Genomic DNA, 23,219 nt, shown 5'->3' with positions numbered 1-23,219 from the left:
TGGTAAAAGGAGTCACCTTGTATCAAGAAAATGCATCAATGCACACGGCATTTGCAACTCGGGCAACACTGCATGACTGGGTTAAAGCTATTATAGCATCTGCCTACTCAACAGATTTGGCTCTATTACACTATTTTCTATTTCCAAATCTCTAAAAGGCATGAAATGACAGAAATTTGATGGTGACATTTCTCTTGAAATGACAGAAATTTGATGGTGACAATACTCTGATGGATGCAGTCAACAACTGGTTTGAGCAAAACCTTCTGAATTTTATTTGAGCAAGTTACAAAAGCTAGTGGATCATGCCAGAAAGTACATAGACTTAAGGGAGTACTGTGTTAAAAAATAAATGGGTTTTTACAACTTTCTAGCATTTCTTCAATGAAAAGCTAGAATCTTTTCAACCTTGCCTCATATACATACATACACACACAAATATCCACATCAGAGATGCTCTCTAACTTAAAGAATCTAGAGAGGAAGAATGGGCAAAAGGAAAAGAGCATATAAAAAATATGCCCCTATCCGATGGGAGATATTATTATTATTATTATTAGCCATATGGTGCAAGGAAGCCTGAGGCTTATACTGCACCAGCCAAAAAAAAATTTGAATTACCCTGAGAGAGAGAGAGAGAGAGAGAGAGAGAGAGAGAGAGAGAGAGAGAGAGAGAGAGAGAGAGAGAGAAGGGAAACACCAAGAAAGAGAGGAGAAGAATGATGATATCCAGCTCAGGACCCTGGGTGTGCCAAGCCCATACTCACCAGATGTGAGCCCCTGGGGTAAAATATGAACTAGGTTTCTGGGTACATATTTTTCTCAAAATTATGGAGGTTTATAACTGTATAAAAGGAAAACAAATGTATATGAATGTGGATGGGAGGTGGTGGGGGGGAGAATGTGCATGACTGGAATACAGGAAAAAAAAGGGAGAGGGGAGAAATGCAAAAGTTTGAGAATTAATGTACATACATAAATGCTTTTATTGAAATCAGAAACATGAAATAAGTTAAATTATCAGCAATCTTTATAAGAATACAGAGAAATATTTCATCTTCATTAAATTTAAGATATAAAAAATATTTTCTCATTATAAATGTTGTGCCTAATCATCTCAAAAATCTCTCTACCCACACAACACTATGTGTAGCAAGAAATAACTGCCTTACCTATAGAAGGCTAACTGAAGGGCCATTTGTATAAAACCATCTGGGCTAACTTTGTGAATTTTCAAGAAATTCTGCCCATATTTTGGATAGGTGAATAAGTTAAGTTCCAGATCATTAGTTACACTGAAAAAAAAAAAAAATAATAATAAATTACATATTTTAATTAACAATGCCATTATTTTAACTACTAAAACAGTCTAAAAAAACTCAGAATTCAAACACAATTAATTCACTGGTGAATAAAATAATAGCATTTATTCTACATCTACATAAGATAGTAAATGCTATTATTTTCTTAACTAGTTCAGCCTTGCCTCTTAACCTCTGTAACAAAAGTATAGCAGATTCACCACTTATCACTCATTTGAAAAAGCATGGATTTGAATCGGGCCAGAGTATACCTGTACAAATGTACAAGTATACAAAATGAAGACTGCATCTAGTACCACATGAAACTGTGCACTAAGACCAAAGTGGTCACAGGACAAAAGAACCTTCTAAACCTGTTGTATGAGTTTCTACTTTATGGTGATGACTAGAATAGATATATATTATTAAACCAAAAGGTAGTGACCCAAATCGTAACAAATGTGATAATACAGGGCCTGACAGGATCACCCATTTCTTTTTTTTTTCTGAAAAGTTGTTTTATTTCTAATTTTAATATTTAAAAATGTATTTTTAACTTGTTTAAAGTTTTATCATAATCCTGCTGAAAAGAAAAAATATATTACATGTATAAGCATAATATTTTGTGCTTATTTTTTTATTAATATAAACATGAAATTTTTAACTACTTCCATTTTTCATAAAATCATTAATTATGTGAAAATTCAAACTAATGCACACACACATTTTACTATGTTTTGTCAATTATATATAAATAAACAGATATATAAATAATAATCAAGACAACAAATCATTTTAAATAATAAACATAAAACAAAGTACTTAATTTCAATAGTGTCAGTCCCTGGTGAGAAGCATATTTGTTTACATTATACTGAAACCAAAAATGACAGCACAAAGTGGGAGGCAACAAAAACATTTTACAGAGTACCTCATCTAGCAAATTTCACTTAATAACAATGTATAAACAACAAATATCACTTCCAAAATTACTGAGGTAAAATTTGTGTATATTTAGGAAGCTAAATGGGGGAAGAGCTTCTTATCTTGAATTGACAATTAACAATTATTTTTCAGGTAGGCCCTGTAAAGTCATGCACACCACTACTGGGTGTCAGGCCACCATAGCCACATGGTCAAGTGAAACGCTCAGATGTACACATGCTTTTGGTGACAGTAGTTCAAGGTCACATGACTACTGAAGATTCTGACTACTTCTTGTATTCTCTATCTTGTGGACTCCTCTGACCTTATATGGTCATCCTGTGAGATGACCACATATGAAGTCCACATACGTGGACCTTATGTGGCATCCTGAGAGATGACCACATAAGGTTATAAGGCAAGAGAGGTGCTCTGAAATGAGAAATGGGCCTGAAATGCTTCTGTGGAACAATAGAATACATGCTGAAAATTTTACATCAATCTGGCTTCCTTGAGCAACATCTAAACATCCAAAATACTTATTTAGCTTTGGTTTAATGAGTATGAACAATGGCATGCGACATTTTTCTAAAAATAAATGTCAATTTTCCAGCTCACAAACTAAGTTAATCACTATAAATAAGCAAATGGGAAGTAAAATGTAAAATTTAGGAAATGCTCATGTCAGGCATTAATATTGTCAGAAAACTGCATCTCTTGGACAGATGTGCGGTTGGCAAATCATACTCATCTAGCAAACGTACTACTGGAAAATCATATCTATTGGGCAAACAATTCATGAGGTATTTGTTGTGATACAATCATATCATTGGGAATGTAAGTGTTCGAAAACAGATTTGATCCAAAATTTTTCAACATTGCAATTTCTTAGCAAAACACATTTGCTTTTGAAACATATATTTGATGATAGCTTGGTTATTAACTATAGCGATCTAATAATGGAAAGTACTTGAAGGAGGGGCCAAAATTTTGTAAAAAAAGAAGCCATGCAAGGTTTGGTTGTACTATCTTGTGTGAGGGATCTGCATACATGAAGAAACAAGAAAAATTTCAAATCAAATTAACACCAGCAATTAGTACAACAAAAATAAGACATTTGCGATGCATGTGTTTAATTAACTTAACTAAAATAACATCAAAAAAAGAAGGCTCACGTTTCAATTTTTCTTTTTGCTATTTCGATGGAGTTTATAACCTCAGGACTCAAGTTGAACTTTAGTTCTACAGGAGAAGGCACTGGAATATCTGAAAGCTTATCAGGTCTTTTGGTCTTCCTGTTTAATAAAAAAAATTGCTTTAGTTTAAAATTCAAAATTTTAATACTACAATAAATAATTCAATTTGTAGAATAATAATAAAATATCCTTATACTGCACATATTATTATATTTCTGGAACTATTTAAAAAATTTCTTAGTCTATATATTTATAGATTTCTTAGTTAATTAATTAGAGGGACAGTTTATATAGTCTAAATGACATCAAATGTTTTAAATCTCCTATGCTGATGTATTTTGTACAAATACGCCAGTATAGATTTAAAGAGAGAGTTAATTAAGAGTATGATATTAAGAATAGGAGACCGGCAGAATTACTTAACAAGTACAGGTCACTGTTGAAAAAAAGCCGTGAATTAGGGTTGAATTTGAAAGTGTCTGCAATTCTGCCCAGACACGATAGGAGGGAGTATATGATGAGAGCCTTGTCAATCAATTCAGCCCTGGAAAGAATGTGCAAGGCTCAAGGGGTAGAATTTTTTTCAGCCTGGTCTGTACTTGTTAACAGGAGAGACTGCTTCTACAGGGATGGGATACACTTAAATAGAAAGGGTGCAAGAATATTTGTTGATTCTATCGAGGCAATGTTAGGTGGGTCGGAAAACTGCTAGCTTGGTGGGGATACAAGGACAAATAGATTAACAGTAGCCACTGGCAGAGGTGAAAGTGATTCTTGCACTGCTTCTATTGGAATGAGCAGCAGCCTGGAAAACAAGATGCAGGGTATTTCAGAGACTGCTGGGAGTCATTGCGGTACAAGTAAACACATGGGTTGTGTTAGGGTAGCTAAGAATAGGAATAGGTGCATGTATACTTGTATGTACACCAATGCTAGGAGTTTGGTAAATAAATTTGATGAATTTGAGGTATTGCTCAGAACATCAAAGGCAGATATTGTTGGGGCACCTCAGTAGCCAGGTGGGCAGGAGTAGCAGTGCGTAGCACACGCTTCATGATTAGACCGGGGTTCGAGCCCGTGACCACCAAATACGGAGGATGCAGAAAGATCAGGGAATGACCACCGCATATCCCCGGAGCAATATGGCCTTAGTTGCTAATGCTCCTAAAAATCAAATAACGAACAAACAACAACAACAATAGATATTGTTGGGATATCAGAGACATGGTGTCACACAGATATAAAGAATGCAGAACTGGAATTTGAGGAGTACAATGTGTACAGGAAGGATAGACAAGATAGGAAGGGAGGAGGGGTTATCCTATTAGTTAAGAAACACATAAAATCCAAGGAAGTGAAGCCAGTCGACATCGCTGGACAGGGCAGTGTCAAGTCAGTTTGGTGTGACAAGCATTGGAAGATCAAAATTGAGAGTAGGAGTGTGTTATAGGCCTAATGACTCTGATGAGTATAATAAGGAACTGTACAGGGAAATAGAGTTGGCCAGTAAATTAGAGAGTCTTATAATAAGGGATTTTAATTTCCCCGATATTGACTGGAATTTGTGGGTTGGTCACTCACACACTAGCAAGGTTTTTGTGGATTTATTGGATGATTGTTCTACATCAGCATGTTCAGGAGGCAACTAGAGGGAGTTGATCTGATTATCAGTAGTGATTCTTCAGGCATTAAGAATCTGCAGATAAAGGAACCACTAGGTGGCAGTGATCACAGTGTGCTGAAGTGGGATTTACTCAAAGAGGTAACTACCATCAGGGGTAAAGGGAAGGGTTTTTGCTTTCATAAAGGTGACTATGGTAGTCAGAGGAGACAGTATTTAAATTCTATACGGTGGGACAACTGATGATGTTACAAACAGCAAATTCAAAATGGGAAGCATTCAAAGAAATTATCTTGGAAGCTACTAGGCTTTATATACCAACTAAGAAATATTGTTCAAGGTTTAGGCCTAAATGGATGTCAGATGAACTAATGAGATATGTGGCAGAGAAGAAAAATGCATGGGATACATAAATTAATGGGTGACATGGAAGTCTATGATATATATAAGCTGGTCTGTAACCAAGTCACAAAAGAGGTTAGAGAGGTAAAAGCAGATTATGAGAAATCTTTGGCAAAGGATACAAAGAATAACAACAGAGTTCTTTACCTATGTAAACTCTAGAAGGAAAGGGATGAATCAGATTGGTCCACTGGATATTGATGGTTCAACTGTTGATGATCCTACTCAGGTGGCTAACAAACTAAATGAGTATTTTTCATCTACATTCACCCATGAAGAATTATTCAGGGAGGGGTGGCGCCTCCGTAGCCAGGTGGGCAGGAGCGGCAGTGCATACCACACGCTTCTTGATTAGACCGGGGTTTGAGCCCTTGACCACCAAATATGGAGGATGCGGAAAGGTCAGGGAATGACCACCGCATATCCCCGAAGCAATATGGCCTTAGTTACTAATGCTCCAAAAAACAAACAAACAAACAAACAAACATCAGGGAGGGGAATGCCAGAGGTGAGTTAAACTCTGGCTGGATGATTTTGTAATAACTGAGAGGAAAGTAGAGGAGATATTGTTGAAGATAAACATAAAAAAGGCACCCGGGGTGGATGAGATCTATCCAATTATATTAAAGGAGGCAGCAAAGGAAGTAAGCAAACCCTTAGCCATAATTATGAGAGCTTCTTTGGACTCAGGGGAGGTACCCATGGACTGGAGATGTGCAAATGTGATCCAAATTCACAAAGGAGGATCAAAGGGAAACACAAGTAATTATAGACCTGTTAGTTTAACTTCTGTTCCAGGAAAATTAATGGAGGCACTGGTTAAAGAAGCACTGCAGAATCATCTAGACAATACTTCAGTTGTAGCTCGGACACAGCATGGTTTTGTTAAGGGAAAGTCTTGCCTGACCAATTTGATTGGATACTATGATGTTGTCACAAGGAACTGGATGCAGGGAATAATTTTGATATCATATATTTGGATCTTAGAAAGGCTTTCGATACTGTTGCACATGGAAGTCTGCTGCACAAATTGGAGCAGTGTGGCATTGGAGGCAAATTGCTGCTATGGATAAAGGGATCGTTGAGTGGGAGAAGACAGAGAGTGGTAATCAATGGACACTGCTCATCGTGGACTAATATTATTAGTGGAGTCCCTCAGGGTTCTGTGTTGGATCCATTATTGTTTTCTGTATTTAAAAATGATATTGATGATGGTGTATCAAGTTTAATGTCCAAGTTTGCAGATGATACAAAAGTTGGCAGGGTTGTTAAGGACACTACTGATGCTATGCTGCTGCAACAGGATCTGGAAAGGTTGAGCAGATGGTTGTTGTTGTTATTTTGTTTTTAGGAGCATTAGCAACTAAGGCCATATTGCTCCGAGAATATGCGGTGGTCATTCCTTGACCTTTCCGCATCCTCCGTATTTGGTGGTGACGGGCTCAAACCCCGGTCTAATCAAGAAGCGTGTGCTACGCACTGCTGCTCCTTCCCACCTGGCTACGGAGGCACCTGAGCAGATGGGCTGAGAGGTGGAAAATGAAGTTTAACATTGACAAATGTAAAGTACTACATATGGGAAACAGCAACCCCAGAGCAACGTATCAACTCTGTGGTACTACACTGACAGTGGTAGAGAAAGAAAAGGACCTGGGGGTAATTGTGCAAGCAGATATGAAGTTCTCTGAACAGTGCAGACAGGCGGCAAGAGTAGCTCATGGTGTCTTGTCAATGATATACAGGAATTTTTCTAGCAGGGATAAGGAGGTGATTATTCCCTTGTATAAGGCAGTGGTCAGACCACACCTTGAGTACTGTATACAGGTCTGGAGGCCTCATTTTAAGAAGGATGTAGAGCTGTTGCAACGAGTACAGAGAAGGGCAACAACATTAGTGAATGGAACAAAATGTTGCTCTTAGGAAGAAAGGCTTAAATTTTGCAAATTACAGTGTCTGGAGACTAGGCACCTGTGAAGTGATCTGATTGAGGTGTATAAAGTCTTGAATGGTTTGAGCATGCTCAATGCTGATGGAATTCCTCCTCTTGCTCAGAATAATCATTTGAGAGGGCATAAATTCAAATTGAGGAAAGACAGATGTAGGATAGATGTGTGGAAGTTTGCCTTTAGCCAGCAGGTGGTTGGTTGGTGGAACAGACTTTCAACCTTTGTTGTGGAAGTTGATAGCCTAAATAAATTTAAGGCTGAGCTGGACAGGTACTTGGAACGAACGGAGGGGTGAAATGGGAGTGTGTTTTTTTTTTTTTTTTTTTTTTTTGGCTGATGCTGCATAAGCTTGCTTTCTTGCATCATATGCCTCTACTAATGCTAATAAAATATACTGGTGTAAAAATACATCAGTATATTTTAATTAAAAAAATAAATTATATTAAAGTACAATAGCAGAACTACAAATTCTGTCCCCAACTCTAGGGATTTGCAAATGGGCTACCCTGTGCTCATTAAAAGCCATATGATGCTTTGTCCTCCCCTCATAGTGGCAGATTTAGCAATATAGTAGTTTTGCTGTTGCATAAATGTGAATTTTAGTACACTACATACACTATATGACATTAAGTTTGCATTATTAAATATTTTTTTAATCAAAAAAAGTATAGCCACAAAAACTTATTTATAGCTCTGTTCACAAAGTACACAACAGGCCTGCTCTTGTGTTAAATTTTTCACAATGTGTTGGTTTCCCTTTCATTTCTTTTACCTAACATACAAAGTTCCTGTGCTCATATTCCCTAGCTCCTACACCAGAGGCAGACTGGCCATAAGACTTACCTGGGAAACCCCAGTGTGCTGGAGGCTGATGTGATTTTGGCCACAAGGACTAGTATAAGGCCGCCACAAGTTTTTTTCCAATAAGAATTTTTGACCCAGTTCACCTCTGTCCTACACTTATTCCTGTACTCACTGACTACCTTATGTTAATCAGTGAGCACAGGAATACTGACACTAGATATTTTAGGAACAGAAAATGATCACCAGGCCCAACAAACAGCAGTTCCAATTGCTCCTTGCTGGCAGTAGGACCAAGTAGCAGGATCATTAATCAATTGGACCCACCATGCTAAATGTGAACACTGAAAGCATAGCAGACATGTGATGGTGTGGGGAGGTTTCACAGCACATGCAGGACCTCTTAAACCATTAGATCAATATCAAAATGTCATAGTCTACTTGAACATTGTTGGAAAATAGGTGATACTTGTATGATTATGTGTATGATTAGGCTTGCCTAATCATACACATTATCTTGCCTAATCATACTTGTATGATTAGGCAAGATAATGAGCCATGCCTTTTGACATTACCCTCATTCTCATGCTTTTGGAACTCAAATAGTTCCATAAGCATGAGGGTAAGTTCATTATATTTTACCCTACCCTCATCCCATGATGCTCAATCTAAGTGAGCATTGTGGAACAAAGTGAAATGAGTTGTTTTTAGTAAGGATCCACCACCACCAGCCAATCTGAGGCAACTATTGAATGTTATCTAGTCTGCATGGGTTAGCATTGCTGTGGAATGCTTTAAACACTTCATAGAGTCCATGCCCTGATGGCATGAGGCTATTCTTAGGTTTAAAAGAGTAGATGCAAAATATCTATCCAATTTGACTGCAACCTGAGCAGGGTCATCAACAGTTAACCCATAGACATCAAGTAGCCCAATGTAATTCACCCCTTCCTTCTACTGTTAATATATGCATAGACATCTTTGCTGTTTTTCTTTGCCAGAGCCTTCTCAAAATCTGCCTAACCTACTTTGTGACTTGACTACAGACTAATTTATATCCACCATAGGCTTCTGTATCACCTGATAATTTATATGTAGCTCATGCACTTTTCTTCTCTGCCACACGTCTCAATAGTTCATCTAACATCCGTTTAGTTCTAAGCTTTGAACAGTATTTCTTTGTTGGTATGAAAAGCCTAATAGCTTCTTTGATTACCTCGCTGAATAATTCCCATTTAAAATTTGCTGTTGGTAACGTCATCAATTGGTCCCACTGCACACCATTTAAAGACTGTCTAAGACCTCTGTAGTCACCCTTAGAAAAAGCCTTATCTGGTGAGTATGGGCTTGGCACACCCAGGGTCCTGAGCTGGATATCATCATTCTTCTCTTTCTTGGTGATTTCCTTCTACTCTCTTTCTCTCTCTCAGGGTAACTCAGAATTTTTTTTTTTTTTGGCTGGTGCAGCATAAGCCTCTGGTTTCCTTGCACCATTTGGCTAATAATAATAATAATAATAAAATGTAAACATTCCTCATGACAGAACTTCTCTGCTTCTTAGTTGTTCTATTTTACTATTACACTGTCATAAACGAACCTTACAATTGGACAAACTGCACATGGGGGAAAGCCTACTCCTGAGACTGTATGTAGGGCCTAATTGAATAGTTATATTTTTTTGTGTTTAACAGGGAATATTATTATTGTATTATTAATTAAAGGGATTAATGAGACCATTCTCAAGTTCAAGTTATATCTGACATGCTGCATAAGGTTTTAAGGAAATGCATTGATGAAGTATCTGTCAAAATATTTTTGAGATGTAATAAAAACTTGTAAAATTACAATTGTTTTTGCTACTCTTGAAATACTCTGTATTTCATATTTTTTATGATAAGCATAGATAAATGCTGTGAAGTTTCATAAAGGTATGCAAAAATTAATCCTGTATTGCCACAAATTAAATTGCACATCCTGCTATCCATAAAAAAAATTAAGATAATTTTCTAAACTTATATCCAAATAAAAAAAATTAATAAAAAAAAAATAAAAAAAAAAGAGGCAAAAATTTGTCAAAAAATCATTCTCTCCACCTGAATTTGCCATAACATCTCTGCTGAAGAATCGGTTTCCAGAGGTTTCAAGACAACTAAAACTGCCTGACAATTCAGGTCCTGGGGAAATTAGGTATTCAAGGTCTCCATGATCCTGCATGCATACTGCATAATCAATCTACCCACTACCATATTCACAGTCCATTATTAAATGTTAGGCTGGTACATCAACTGTAATAAAGTTGAAGAGCTCTTCTGGTCCCAGCTATACTGAGTATATATGTAAATTGTTTAATTTTGACTATTTTAATAAGCAAATGACAAAGGTTTGAATTATTTCACAACATAAAAGAAAATCAACATACATAAATTCAGCAATGTGTCCTACTAGTCTGCCAAAGGGTGGTCCATCACAAATACTATGCTCCCCAAGTTGCCCAATGACTCCATCTTCTGCTATGATTGCCTAAAAACAAAATGTCTTTTTTATAAAAAATTACAAAAATTTAAGGCACAATTTGAGTAAAATAAGGTAATTAATTCTATTTACCAAATTGTAATGGTAACTTCACTGCAAAATAACTATTGATAATGACTACTACTGTGGCTTTCACTCCCCCTCTTATGGCAGTGAGTGGATCAGAGTGAAAGTAGAGGGTGCTAAGAATCTCTGGGTACAACCAGGCTGCGATGCACGGAAACTGAACTTGGTCTGTTACAATGTAAGTTCACTTATCGGTGAAGATAGGATATTAGAGCTGGAAAAGAAATTAGAAAATGTGAATTGGAATATCATCGGTTTGGCTGAAACAAGAAGAAGAAATGAATCACTTATAAGTTTATCAAGTGGAAATCTGCTGTCCACCAATGGAAACAGTGAAAGGAGCGAAGGTGGAGTTAGCTTTCTGGTCCACAGAGATATAAAAAACACCATTTTGGAATTCAAAAGTACATCACCAAGGGTGTCAAGACTACTACTCAGGATTTCTAAGAGGTATACAAGCTAAAGATTATAATGATTTATGCACCAACATCGAGCCGTGATGATGAAGAGGTTGAAGAAATGTATACTGAAATTGAGAGTCTTCTAGATGAGCAGAAAACTCACTACACTATCATTATGGGGGGGACTTCAATGCTAAGGTTGGAAAGAGACAAAACAGTGCAGAAAGGGCAACTATAGGAAATTTTGGAATTGGTGAAAGAAATGAAAGAGATGAAAGACATGTGGAATTTGCAGAATCTCAAGGAATGTCAGTATTGAACACTTTTTTTTCCAAGAAAAGGGTGAACAGAAAGTGGACGTGGAAGAGCCCAAATGGATTAACAACTAATGAAATAGACTTCATCCTCACTAACAGAAGATACATTGTGAACGATATTACCATCCTGAACAAGGTAAATGTTGGAAGTGATCACTGAATCGTAAGATGCACGCTTGATACAGATGTAAGAAAAGAAAAAAACTGACTCAAGTAAATAATACAAAGGTCTTTGAGATAGCAGAAGAGGAGAAAAAGCAGTATGTACTGGAACTTAAGAACAAGTTTGAGCTTTTGTAGACTGTTCTGGACCAAGATATTGATGAGGAATACTACAACTTTCTAAAAGTGATAAAGCCAAAGAAACCTATAGGTAAAAAGAAATTCAAAGAAGAAAAAATTAGTCAAGAAACACTTGTCATGATGAATCGAAGATGACAAATGAAGAGCAAGATAAACACTGACAAGGATAAAATTAGTATACTGAGTTATGCAAAGCCATTAGAAGGAGACTCAGAGAAGACATAAGAAGATTTAACACAAGAAAAGTAGAACAAGTATTAAGGGAAAACAAAAGGACTTAAATCAATGAGCAATAATACAGAAAGACAAATGATACCGAAACTGAAGAATAATGATGGTGTACTTATAAATAGCAGAGATGGCATAATTTAAATAGCAGAAAATTACTATAGAGAATTATACAAAGAGCGAGGGAATGATGCCAGCAGTGGGGAAAATGGATCACAAATTAGTAACACATACAACATACCCGATATCCTTCCTGATGAGGTAGAACGTGCTTGTTTGTTATTGTTATTTGGTTTTTAGGAGCATTAGCAACTAAGGCCATATTGCTCGCGGAATATGCGGTGGTCATTCCCTGACCTTTCCGCATCCTCTGTATTTGGTGGTGACGGGCTCAAACCCCGGTCTAATCAAGAAGCGTGTGCTATGCACTCCTGCTCCTTCCCACCTGGCTACGGAGGCGCCCGGTAGAACGTGAGTTGAAGAAAATGAAAAATCAGAAAGCCCCAGGGGAAGACGAAGTTACTATAGAGTTGTTAAAATTTGGAGGGGAAGACGAAGCCCCAGGGGAAGACGAAGTTACTATAGAGTTGTTAAAATTTGGAGGAAGAGACATAACACAAAAACTGGCAAGACTCTTCACAAAATGCATTAGAAAAGGAATGATACCTAAGGAGTGGAATAATGCAATCATAGTTTTGCTGCATAAGAAAGGAGATAAATCAGAAATTGGAAATTATAGACCAATTAGCTTATTATCCCACATCTACAAGTTGTTCACAAGTGTCATTACTAACATAGAAAGAATACTTGATGAGAATCAACCGAAAGAGCAAGCTGGCTTTAGGACAGGATTCTGAACTATGGATCACCTTCACATAATATCACAACTAATGGAGACAGCAAATAAATATAAAACACCATTATGCTTGGCATTCACGGATTATAAAAAGGCATTTCACTCCATACAGCATAAGGTAATGTTTCAGGCCCTGGAAAGACAAGGCATAGATACTCCATGTATTATGACTTCGAAGAAAATATATGAGAATACTACCTCCTTTATTAGACTAGACAAAGTCAGTAACAAATTTAAAATTGAGAAAGGAGTTTGACAAGGAGACACAATATCTCCGAAGTTGTTTACTGCTGCCCTTCAGGAAGCTTTCAGAAGATTAAACTAGTCACAGAAAGGAGTCAATGTGAATGGAGAGTACCTAAACCATTTACGATTTTCAGATGACATTGTGATCATAAGCCAGGATCCCAAAGAATCAGGGGAAAATCTGGGGTAATCAATGAACACTGCTCATCATGGACTAATGTTATTAGTGGAGTCCCTCAGGGTTCAGTGTTGGGTCCATTATTGTTTTCTGTATTTATAAATGATATTGATGATGGAAATGTCCAAGTTTGCAGACGATACAAAAGTTGGCAGGGTTGTTAAGGACACTACTGATGCTATGCTGCTGCAACAGGATCTAGAAAGGTTGAGCAGATGGGCTGAGAGGTGGCAAATGAAGTTTAACATTGACAAATGTAAAGTACCATATATGGGAAACAGCAACCCCAGAACAACGTATCAACTCTGTGGTACTAAACTGGCAGTGGTAGAGAATGAAAAGGACCTGGGGGTTATTGTGCAGGCAGATATGAAGTTCTCTGAGCAGTGCAGACGGGCTGCAAGAGTAGCTCATGGTGTCCTGTCAATGATATACAGGAATTTTTCTAGCAGGGATAAGGAGGTGGTTATTCCCTTGTATAAGGCAATGGTCAGGCCACACCTTGAGTACTGTATACAGGTCTGGAGGCCTCATTTCAAGAAGGAAGTAGAGCTGCTGGAACGAGTACAGAGAAGAGCAACAAGATTAGTGAATGGAACAAAGGGTTGCTCTTACGAAGAAAGGCTTATGTTTTGCAAATTACAGTGTCTGGAGATTAGACACCAGCGAGGTGATCTGATAGCGGTGTATAAAGCCTTGAATGGTTTGAGCATGCTCAATGCTGATGGGATTCTTCCTCTTGCTCAGAATAATCACCTGAGAGGACATAAATTCAGATTGAGGAAAGACAGATGTAGGATAGATGTGCGGAAATTTGCCTTTAGCCAGCGGGTAGTTGGTTGGTGGAACAGACTTCCATCCCTTGTTGTGGAAGTTGATAGCCTAAATAAATTTAAGGCTCAGCTGGACGGGTATTTCGAATGAACGGAGGGGGTGAAATGGAAGTGTTTTTTTGTTTTTTTTTTTGGCTGATGCTGCATATGGCTGATGCTTGCTTTCTTGCATCATATGCCTCTACTAATGCTAATGCTAATCTTAATCAGTTATGCAGAGTTAGTAAGGATTTCGGACTAAAGATGAATATGGCTAAAACAAAAGTAATGATGAACAAGTATGCCACAGAAAAGGATATAATCATTAAATTAGCAGTAATTGAAAAGATGGATTCATATACTTATCTATGACAAGTCATTAGCTATAATAATGATAAATGGCTGGAAGTCAAGAGAAAAATAAATTTTGGATAGATAGCATTCAGGAAAAAGAAGTCACATACTGAGGAGCAATATCCCAATTTGTCTGAAATGGTAAAATAATGAAACAATGTATACTCCCCACCATGACTTATGGAAATGAAACTTGGGCACTCACCAAAAGAATGGAAGATAATCTGAGAACTACACAGCGAAGAATGGAACGAATTATATTAGGAATCAGACTGTTAGATAAGAGAAACACATGGAATAGGCAGCAAGCTCAAGTAAAGGACATTTTTATCAAAACTAAAAAGGTCTTGGGCAGGACACATAGCTCAAAGAGATGATGACAGATGGACTAAGAAAATAACAGAATGGTACCCAAGAGGAGCTAGAAGAAAACCTGGAAGACAACAATGCAGATGGACAGATGAAATTCATGAGTTTGTGGGTAGTAAATGGATGGCCATTGCACAAAACAGAAGGAACTGGAAAGTTGCTGGAGAGGCCTTCTTCCTGCAGTGGATTGAAAATGGCTGATGACTACTACTACTAATACTAATATATCAACACTGATTTATTCAGATCTGATAATTTTAAATTAACGGGAACCTTATGGTTATATCAAATTGCAACTGTCATAATTTGAATAGAGGTGCCAAGTCAGAGTTACCTTTTCAACAGGTATGTATGTGGACTTTCCTTTGCAAAAGATGAAAAAAATACTGTCTAATCCTACTAAAATTTTGATTACCTCTTATGAAGTTTTGGGTTGGCAGCAATGAAATCCAATTATATGTGGTAACAATGCACAGAATCAGAGTCAAAGTAATGAAATTTTACAGCTTTTAACAATGGTTTTATCTTTCAAGGAAGCATAATTTTATCATAATGGAGATTCACTTGTGCAAGAAACTCAGAAATTTTTAGAGAAAGCTGTTCATTCAGATTTTGAAGTTTCTACCTTAAGAAGGTCATTTACTAGGAGTGAAAGTGAAAAATGTGCTTGAGATTTAACTTTATCACCTCACCCTGCTCTCTCTCTCTCTCTCTCTCTCTCTCTCTCTCTCTCTCTCTCTCTCTCTCTCTCTCTCAAGAAAAAAACTATAAAATACAGGCCTTCACTGAACAGTTTCTTTCATGATTGGCTGCCATTAAAACAAAATAATGGCATCTCTGAAAAAAAAAAAAAAAAAGGAGGTTATTACATCATTTTACCATATTTAACTTGAAGGTACTGTCAAATTTTGTACAAGTCCTTTTATAAATGTCGTGTTGTAAACATAACATTTTTAAAATGTCATGTTGTTATTTGGAAAAAAAAGGCCAAAATTAATTTACTCTAATAAACATTTACATTCTGAAGAAAATTACTTGTACTTAAGAAATGAAAAGCATTACTTGCTAGTACAATCTTAGAGAAGATTAAGTTAGAGAGAGCTCTGCTATTCAGAGGAGTAGCACTAGTTATGTGCATTAGTTTTATGCTGCCTTTATAAATGCCTACCATCATATAAGCAGTTCCCCTTCATAACCCGGGGTCAGCTAACCACAGCTTAGATTGAAGAGACCTATAGAAATTCCTCAAACAAGTGGCAAAACCACTGTAATGTCACAGAGGATGCACAACATGCAAATCACACAATGATCAAAGTTGTAATATGCTGAGAACCTCTCCAGCTGCCAGTTTTATTCATCCTGATTGAAACTCTTTTCCATGCTTGCTAACAAAATTCAGTAGAACCTTGAAACATTGCCTTATATTTTATATACTGGTACTGTAGTGGTTGCTTCATATTCCCTTGTAACTGTTTACAATAAAATTATTTAACATTAACAAGTGCTGTCATGGTGTTCCTTCATTTTATTCATTCACAGCAAATAAATATGCAACATCTCTCTTTTAACAAATACTTGATAATAATCATGTATACTGCATGTGAGCATTTATATTTCATTCAAATTAACAGATTTCACAGTGTATATTTCAAAGTCTTTAGCATTAGCATTAGAAAAAGACATATGATGCAAGAAAGCAAGGTTATGCAGCATCAGCCAAAAAAAAAAACCATCTTCATTTCACTCATTCACTCACTTCAACTGTTTGTCTAGTTCTGCCTTGAATCTATTTAAGCTAACAACTTATACAACGACAGATGGAAGTTTGTTTCAGCAATCAACCACCTACTGGCTAAAGCCAAACTTCCACACATTTATCCTACAACTGTCTTTCCTCAATTTGAATTTATGCCATCTCAGGCGATTATTCTGAGCAAAAGGGTGAATCCCATCAGCATTGAGCATGCTCAAACCATTCAAGGCCTTTTACACCTCAATCAGATTACCTTGCAAGTGCCTAGTCTCCAGACACTGTAATTTGCAAAACTTAAGCCTTTCTTCTTAACAGCAACCCTTTGCTGTTAAGAAGAAAGATTTAAAATGAGAAATGAGGCCTCCAGACATGTATACAGTTGACAAGATACCATGAGCTACTTTTGCAGACCGTCCACACTGCTCAGAAAACTTCATATCTGAGTGCACAATTAACCCCAGGTCCTTTTCATTCTATACCACTGTCAATGTAGTACCACACAGTTGATATGTTACTCTGGGGTTACTGCTTCCCATATGCAGTACTTTATATTTGTCGATGTTAAACTTCAGTTGCCACCTCTGAGCCCATCTACTCACTAGATCCTGTTTCAGTAGTGTACTGTCATTAACAACCCTTCCAACCTTCATATCGTCTGAAAACTTAGATATTAAGCCTGATATACCATCATCAATATCATTAATAAGTACAGAAAATAACAATCGACCCAACACTGAAACCTCGGGGACTCCACTAATAACATTAGTCCACGAAGAGCAGTGTCCATTGATTGTACCACTCTGTCTTCTCCCACTCAACCATCCTGTTATCCATAGCAACGTTATCCATAGCCACACTGCTCCAATTTGCGCAGCAGTCTTCCATGTGCAACAGTATCAAAGGCCTTTCTAGGATCCAAATATATGATATCAAAATTATTCTTTTTATCCAGTTCCTTTGTGACCACATTATAGTATCCAATCAAATTGGTCAGGCAAGACTTCCCCTTAACAAACCCATGCTGTGTCCGAGCTTTAACTGAAGTCTTGTGTAGATGATCCTGCAATGCTTCTTTAACCAGTGCCTCCATTAATTTCCCTGGAACAGAAGTTAAACTAACAGGTCTGTAATTACCTGTGTCTCCCTTTGATCCTCCTTGTGGATTGGGGGGCCACATTTGTACATCTCCAGTCCATGGGTACCTCCTCTGAGTCCAGGGAAGCTCTCATAATTATGGCTAAGGGTTTGCTTACTTCCTTTGCTGCCTCCTTTAATATAACTGGATAGATCCCATCCACCCCAGGTGAATTTCTTATGTTTATCTTCAACAATTTTTCCTCCACTTTGCTCTCAGTTATTACAAAATCATCTAGCTCACTGCCAGAGCTTAATACACCTCTGGCATCCCCCTCCCTGAATAACTCTTCAAGTGTGAATGTAGATGCAAAATACTCATTTAGTTTGTTAGATACCTGAGGATCATTAACAGTTGAACCATCGATATTGAGTGGACCAATCTGATTCATTGTTTTCCTTCTAGAGTTTACATAGGTAAAGAACTCTTTGCTGTTTTTCTTTGCATCCTTTGCCAGAGATCTCTCGTAATCTGCCTTTGCCTGACTAATCTCCTTTGTGACTTGGTTACAGACCAGCTTATATCTATCATAGGGTTTTGTGTCATCTGCTAATTTATATGTATCCTATGCATTTTTATTCTCTGCCACATGTCTCATTAGTTCATCTGACATCCATTTAGGATTAAACCTTGAACAATATTTCTTAGTTGGTATGAAAAGCCAAGTAGCTTCCAAGATTAATTCTTTGAATGCTTCCCATTTTGAATTTGCTGTTGGTAAATCCCATCATATCAGTTGGTCCCACCATATAGAATTTAAAAAACTGTCTCAGACCGCCATAGTCACCTTTACGAAAGCAAAAACCCTTCCCTTTACCCCTGATGGTTGTTACCTCTTTGAGTAAATCCTAAATCCCACTTTAGCACACTGTGATCACTGTCACCTAGTGGATCTTTTATGTGCAGACTCTTAATGCATTAAGAATCACTACTGATAATCAGATCAAGAGTATTACTCTCTTTAGTTCCCCCCCCCAAACATACTGCTGTAGAAAACAATCACCAATAAATCCACAAAAGCCTTGCTAGTGTGTGAGTGGCCAACCAAAAATTCCAGTCAATATCTGGGAAATTAAAAATCCCCATTATAAGACAATCTGACTTACTGGCCCACTCTATTTCTCTGTACAGTTGTTTGTTATACTCATCAGATTCATTAGGCCTATAATACACTCCTACTCTCAATTTTGCTTTCCCAGTGCTTATGTCACACCAAACTGACTTTTTTTTTTTTTTTTTATGAAAACCCCAAACACGAAAGGTATCAAAACCTATAGTACTTAGTACCGTGCATGGGTTGAAAGAGAAGTATGGGGGGGAGGGGGATGCCGGAAACTTTGCTCTAGAGACTAAACATGGGTTTCACCACTTCAAGCCTCCAATAAGCAAAGTGGTGGTATTTCACCGGTTGATGAAAGTCATCTACCACCTAGACTGAACACTGCTCTGTCCATCCATGTTGACTGGCTGTACTTCCTTGGATTTTATGTGTTTCTTAACTAATAGCATAACCACTCCTCCTTTCCTATCCTGTCTATCCTTGCTGTACACGTTGTTCTCCCTAAATTCCATTTCTGAATTCCTTATATCTGTGTGACACCACATCTCTGATATCCCAACAATATCTGCCTTTGATGTTTTGACCAACATGTCAAATTTATTTACCAAACTCCTAGCATTGGTGTACACACAAGTATACATGCACCTGTTCCTATTACACCTCCCATGTATTTACTTGTTCTGCAAAGACTCCCAGCAATTGCTGAAATCCCGCGTTTTCCAGGTTGCTGCTCATTCCAATAGAAGCAGTGCAAGAATCACTTTCACCTCTGCCACCAGCTACTGTTAATCTATTAGTCCATGTATCCCCACCAAGCTAACAGTTTTCTGACCCATCTAACACTGCCTCAATAGTATCAGCAAATATTCTTGCACCCTTTCTATTTAAGTGTATCCCATCCCTGTAGAAGCATTCTCTCCTGTTAACAAGCACAGACCAGGCTGAAAAAAATTCTACCCCTTGAGCCTTGCACAATCTCTCCAGGGCAGAATTGATTGACTAGACTCTCATCATATACTCCCTCCTATCATGCCTGGGCAGAATTGCAGACACTTTCAAATTCAACCCTAACTCAGGGCTATTTTTCAACATTGACTTCATCTTACAACCTCCACATTTCAATATTTAATCTAGATTTGAGCAAGTCTGCTACTTTACTACAAGTCTTTCTTTCTAATGCTCAAAGTTAGTAAATTTTATTTTTAAGCAAGCGTAGTGGCACAGAAAATTTCTTCCTACATTTTGGCAATGGTGCATACAAAAAAAAATGTGCTACAAAATCTCAAAAGATAAAAGTTACAACTTTAATTTGGAATTCCAAGCCATACAAATGAAATTTATTATCTTAAAATAAGGAAAAAAAAGGGTTAATAGAAATGTTTATATACCTGTAATGTCTTGTCAAACCATCGATTTGCACTGTTTACATCTCCCCCAAAACCATGCATAATCTGTTGTAATTCATCATAAATTGAATTAGGATCCTTATCAGGCACAGCTTTATCAAGGCAAAGAACAATTATGGACTCATGAATGGCTTCAAAACACTTTTCATTTTCTGGATCTGTAAGAAAATAACCATTTTAATTTAAATTCAATTTTTTTAAAACATATAAAACACTACATACAAATGTGCCCCCAAGCACAGGAGACACATTTTGTTGAAATTTTTACACACACCACCAGTTTATTAGCAGAAGACATGAACTGGACCAATATGTAATATTGAATTTCTATAGTTAGTTTTGATATTGATAGTGATACTGTTAGTTTTGATACTTACAAACGGTTAATTAGATTTGCATAAGCACAACTAAAGCAACTAAGCATATCTTGTCTGATCAGCTATAAATTGTTATATGCTAAGGTTGATTTAACAGTTTTCTTGAGTTAAAAACTAAAGCTTCCTACTCTCACTTTGAACAACACATGATAGAGATACAACTAAAAACTGGACAATGTTTTTTAAGAGAGACTGAATTTAATAATATTATTTCTAATCCACCCCTGGGGCTCACATCTGGTGAGTATGGTCTTAGCACACTCAGGGTTCTGAGCTGGATATCATCATTCTTCTCTTCTCGTTGATTACCTTCTACTTCTCTCTCTCTCTCTCTCAGGGTAACTCGGGAATTTTTTTTTGGCTGGTGCAACATAAGCCTCAGGCTTCCTTGCACCATATAGCAAATAATAATAATAATTTTTAGAAAGGAGTGTACAAAACCATTGGCATTAATCACAAGATTAACCATGGACTGGCCATGGTCCAGTGGTTAGCATACATGGTAAAGGAGGGAGTTCTGAATTCAAGTCTATATGCTGCCATGGCCATTGTAAACTGTGGAGCCTAAAAAAAAAATAAAAAAAAAAATTAATTATTTAAGTACACAGTCACTTTTTTTTTTTGGTAGTTGTTGGCGCATCGGCTTCTGTGGCCATAATGCACCTCCCAAGGTTTTTGCAGTACTTTGATCCAAGCCCGAGGCGGGATTCGAACCCGCGACCTTTGGGTTGCCAGGCAAGCACTTTACCCACCTGGCTAGCCCGGTCGGCTGTACACAGTCACAATGAATATGTAAACATTTCTGGCTTCAGTATCTAGAGAAGAAACTGATATTTATTTATTACTTACTTATCATTGGACTGAACAGAAATCTCCTTGGATCAGAGATTTGCTAACATCTCACCAATCCAAAGGGTGAAAGCTAAGGATGAGATGGGCAACTATACACTACTCAGTTTTCATTAGTGACAGGGAATGTCATGAAGCTGACAGTGAAAGGTGCATTATAGTATCACTTCAAGAGGAATAATATCTAAATGGTTCACAACAGCTTTTTAAAGGGAAATTTTGTTTGACCAACATGATAATCTTCACATCACACTATACATCTGATCATGAGCAAAGCTGATATGAACCCATATGAGACACTGCTGTACAAGCAAGATTCTAAAGTGAACAGAAAGACAGCTGAAAGACAGGAGACAGAGGGTTATTATAAATGGTCACTCTTCTGAGTAAGCCCGGGTTATAATTGAGGTTCCTCTGGTTTAGTGGTGGGACCAACCTTGTTTCTGATTTTCTTGAATGATATCAATGAGGGAATAAGTATGACACTGAATTCTTCAGATGATCTGATGGTCGGGAGGGCAGTTAACAGTAAACGTCAGGCTGAATTTCTTCAGAAAAATTTGGATAGCCTTCATGCCAAATATACAGTTTTACATTTGGGAAATAACAGTCTGAGGATAACTTATCCACTTCAGGAGGGAGAAGGTGGTATAGCTGAACAGGGTAAATTAGTAGAGTGACTTGGGTATCATGATAAAATCAGATATGAAAATCACTATACCACATAAAGAGTGCAAGTGTCTTATCAATTTTTCAATTAAATTTTCACATACTTTAATGATAACAGCTCTATCAATTGAGTTCATTTTTACCATTAACAAATGTAAAATTCTTTATTCAATCAGAATTTATTATTTATATTTTCAGAACCAATTCTGTTTAAAGTACCTTAAAAGTAAAAGGCTTGTATTTTAGCTTTTGTTAAATATGTTATACAGTTTTGTCACTAAGTATACCACAAAATGTAGCGAAAAGTAAAAATCTTTCTGTTATTATTTACCATCACGCAGCTTTTCATAGGTCACTGCCCACTCATCCCTTGGTAAAGATGTCAAGATTCCAACACCTGGTGCAACTGATTTAGACTGACTAGTAACACTTTTCAATTGAGTAAAGATCTGAGCTAGGGAAAGAGGACTTCCATCATCATTACAGACATCTACCTGAAAAAACTTAAAATAATACAAGTAAATTAATAAATAACTCATGTTAAAAATCAAAATAAAAAACTCCACTCATCTGTTGTTGTGAGGTTTTTTGTTTTTAACCAAAAAAGCAGGAACACAAGGGTCTAAAAGATTCTCACTGACAAAAAGCTCTTTCATGTGCCTACCCTACAAAACTCTTTCATATGCCTACCCAAATGTAATGCACAAAGTCTTTTGAAGATAATAAAAAAACTCTTCTTCTATATCTTTAGTTTATCTTAAATTTCAATTATTTACTGATAATAAATGAGCAGACAGAAAAATTTAGACTAATATAAAAAAAAAAAAAAAAACTTCCTAACCAAGAAAAATTTGGTTTAATATGTTTTGTAAAAGATACATATATGTGAGAAGCAAACATCATAAATAAATAATGAAGTACAGTAACTCACTTAATCTTTGGCTAATTAATTAAATTGTAAAATAAAGTAAATTAAACTGCACATACATAAGGCCTAAAACTAAATTGTTATTTTTTGTTATTTTAGGTTTTTTTAGGAGCATTAGCAACTAAGGCCATATTGCTCCGGTGCGGTGGTCATTCCCTGACCTTTCCGCATGCTCCATATTTGGTGGTG

General features: G+C 36.9%; 1 protein-coding gene across 2 annotated transcripts in view; it reads right to left on the bottom strand.

Moving 5' to 3' along the window:
- LOC150087759 (carnitine O-acetyltransferase-like) overlaps positions 1 to 23,219 on the bottom strand; it is a 63,657-nt gene that overhangs the window by 17,999 nt on the left and 22,439 nt on the right. For both annotated transcript variants that reach the window (XM_090369191.1, XM_090369192.1), the window contains exons 6-10: positions 22,434 to 22,605; positions 20,190 to 20,365; positions 10,611 to 10,711; positions 3,401 to 3,520; positions 1,173 to 1,295 (exon numbers count right to left, since the gene is read on the bottom strand). In XM_090369191.1, the coding sequence (XP_090225317.1) occupies positions 1,173 to 1,295; positions 3,401 to 3,520; positions 10,611 to 10,711; positions 20,190 to 20,365; positions 22,434 to 22,605 (692 nt within the window). The remainder of the gene's footprint in view (positions 1 to 1,172; positions 1,296 to 3,400; positions 3,521 to 10,610; positions 10,712 to 20,189; positions 20,366 to 22,433; positions 22,606 to 23,219) is intronic.

This window comes from Mastigoproctus giganteus, chromosome 3 (assembly GCF_048544385.1).
Source record: "Mastigoproctus giganteus isolate SK-2022 chromosome 3, ASM4854438v1, whole genome shotgun sequence".
Classification (NCBI taxonomy): Eukaryota; Metazoa; Arthropoda; class Arachnida; order Uropygi; family Thelyphonidae; genus Mastigoproctus; species Mastigoproctus giganteus.
This window is presented reverse-complemented; position numbering and strand designations above follow the sequence as displayed.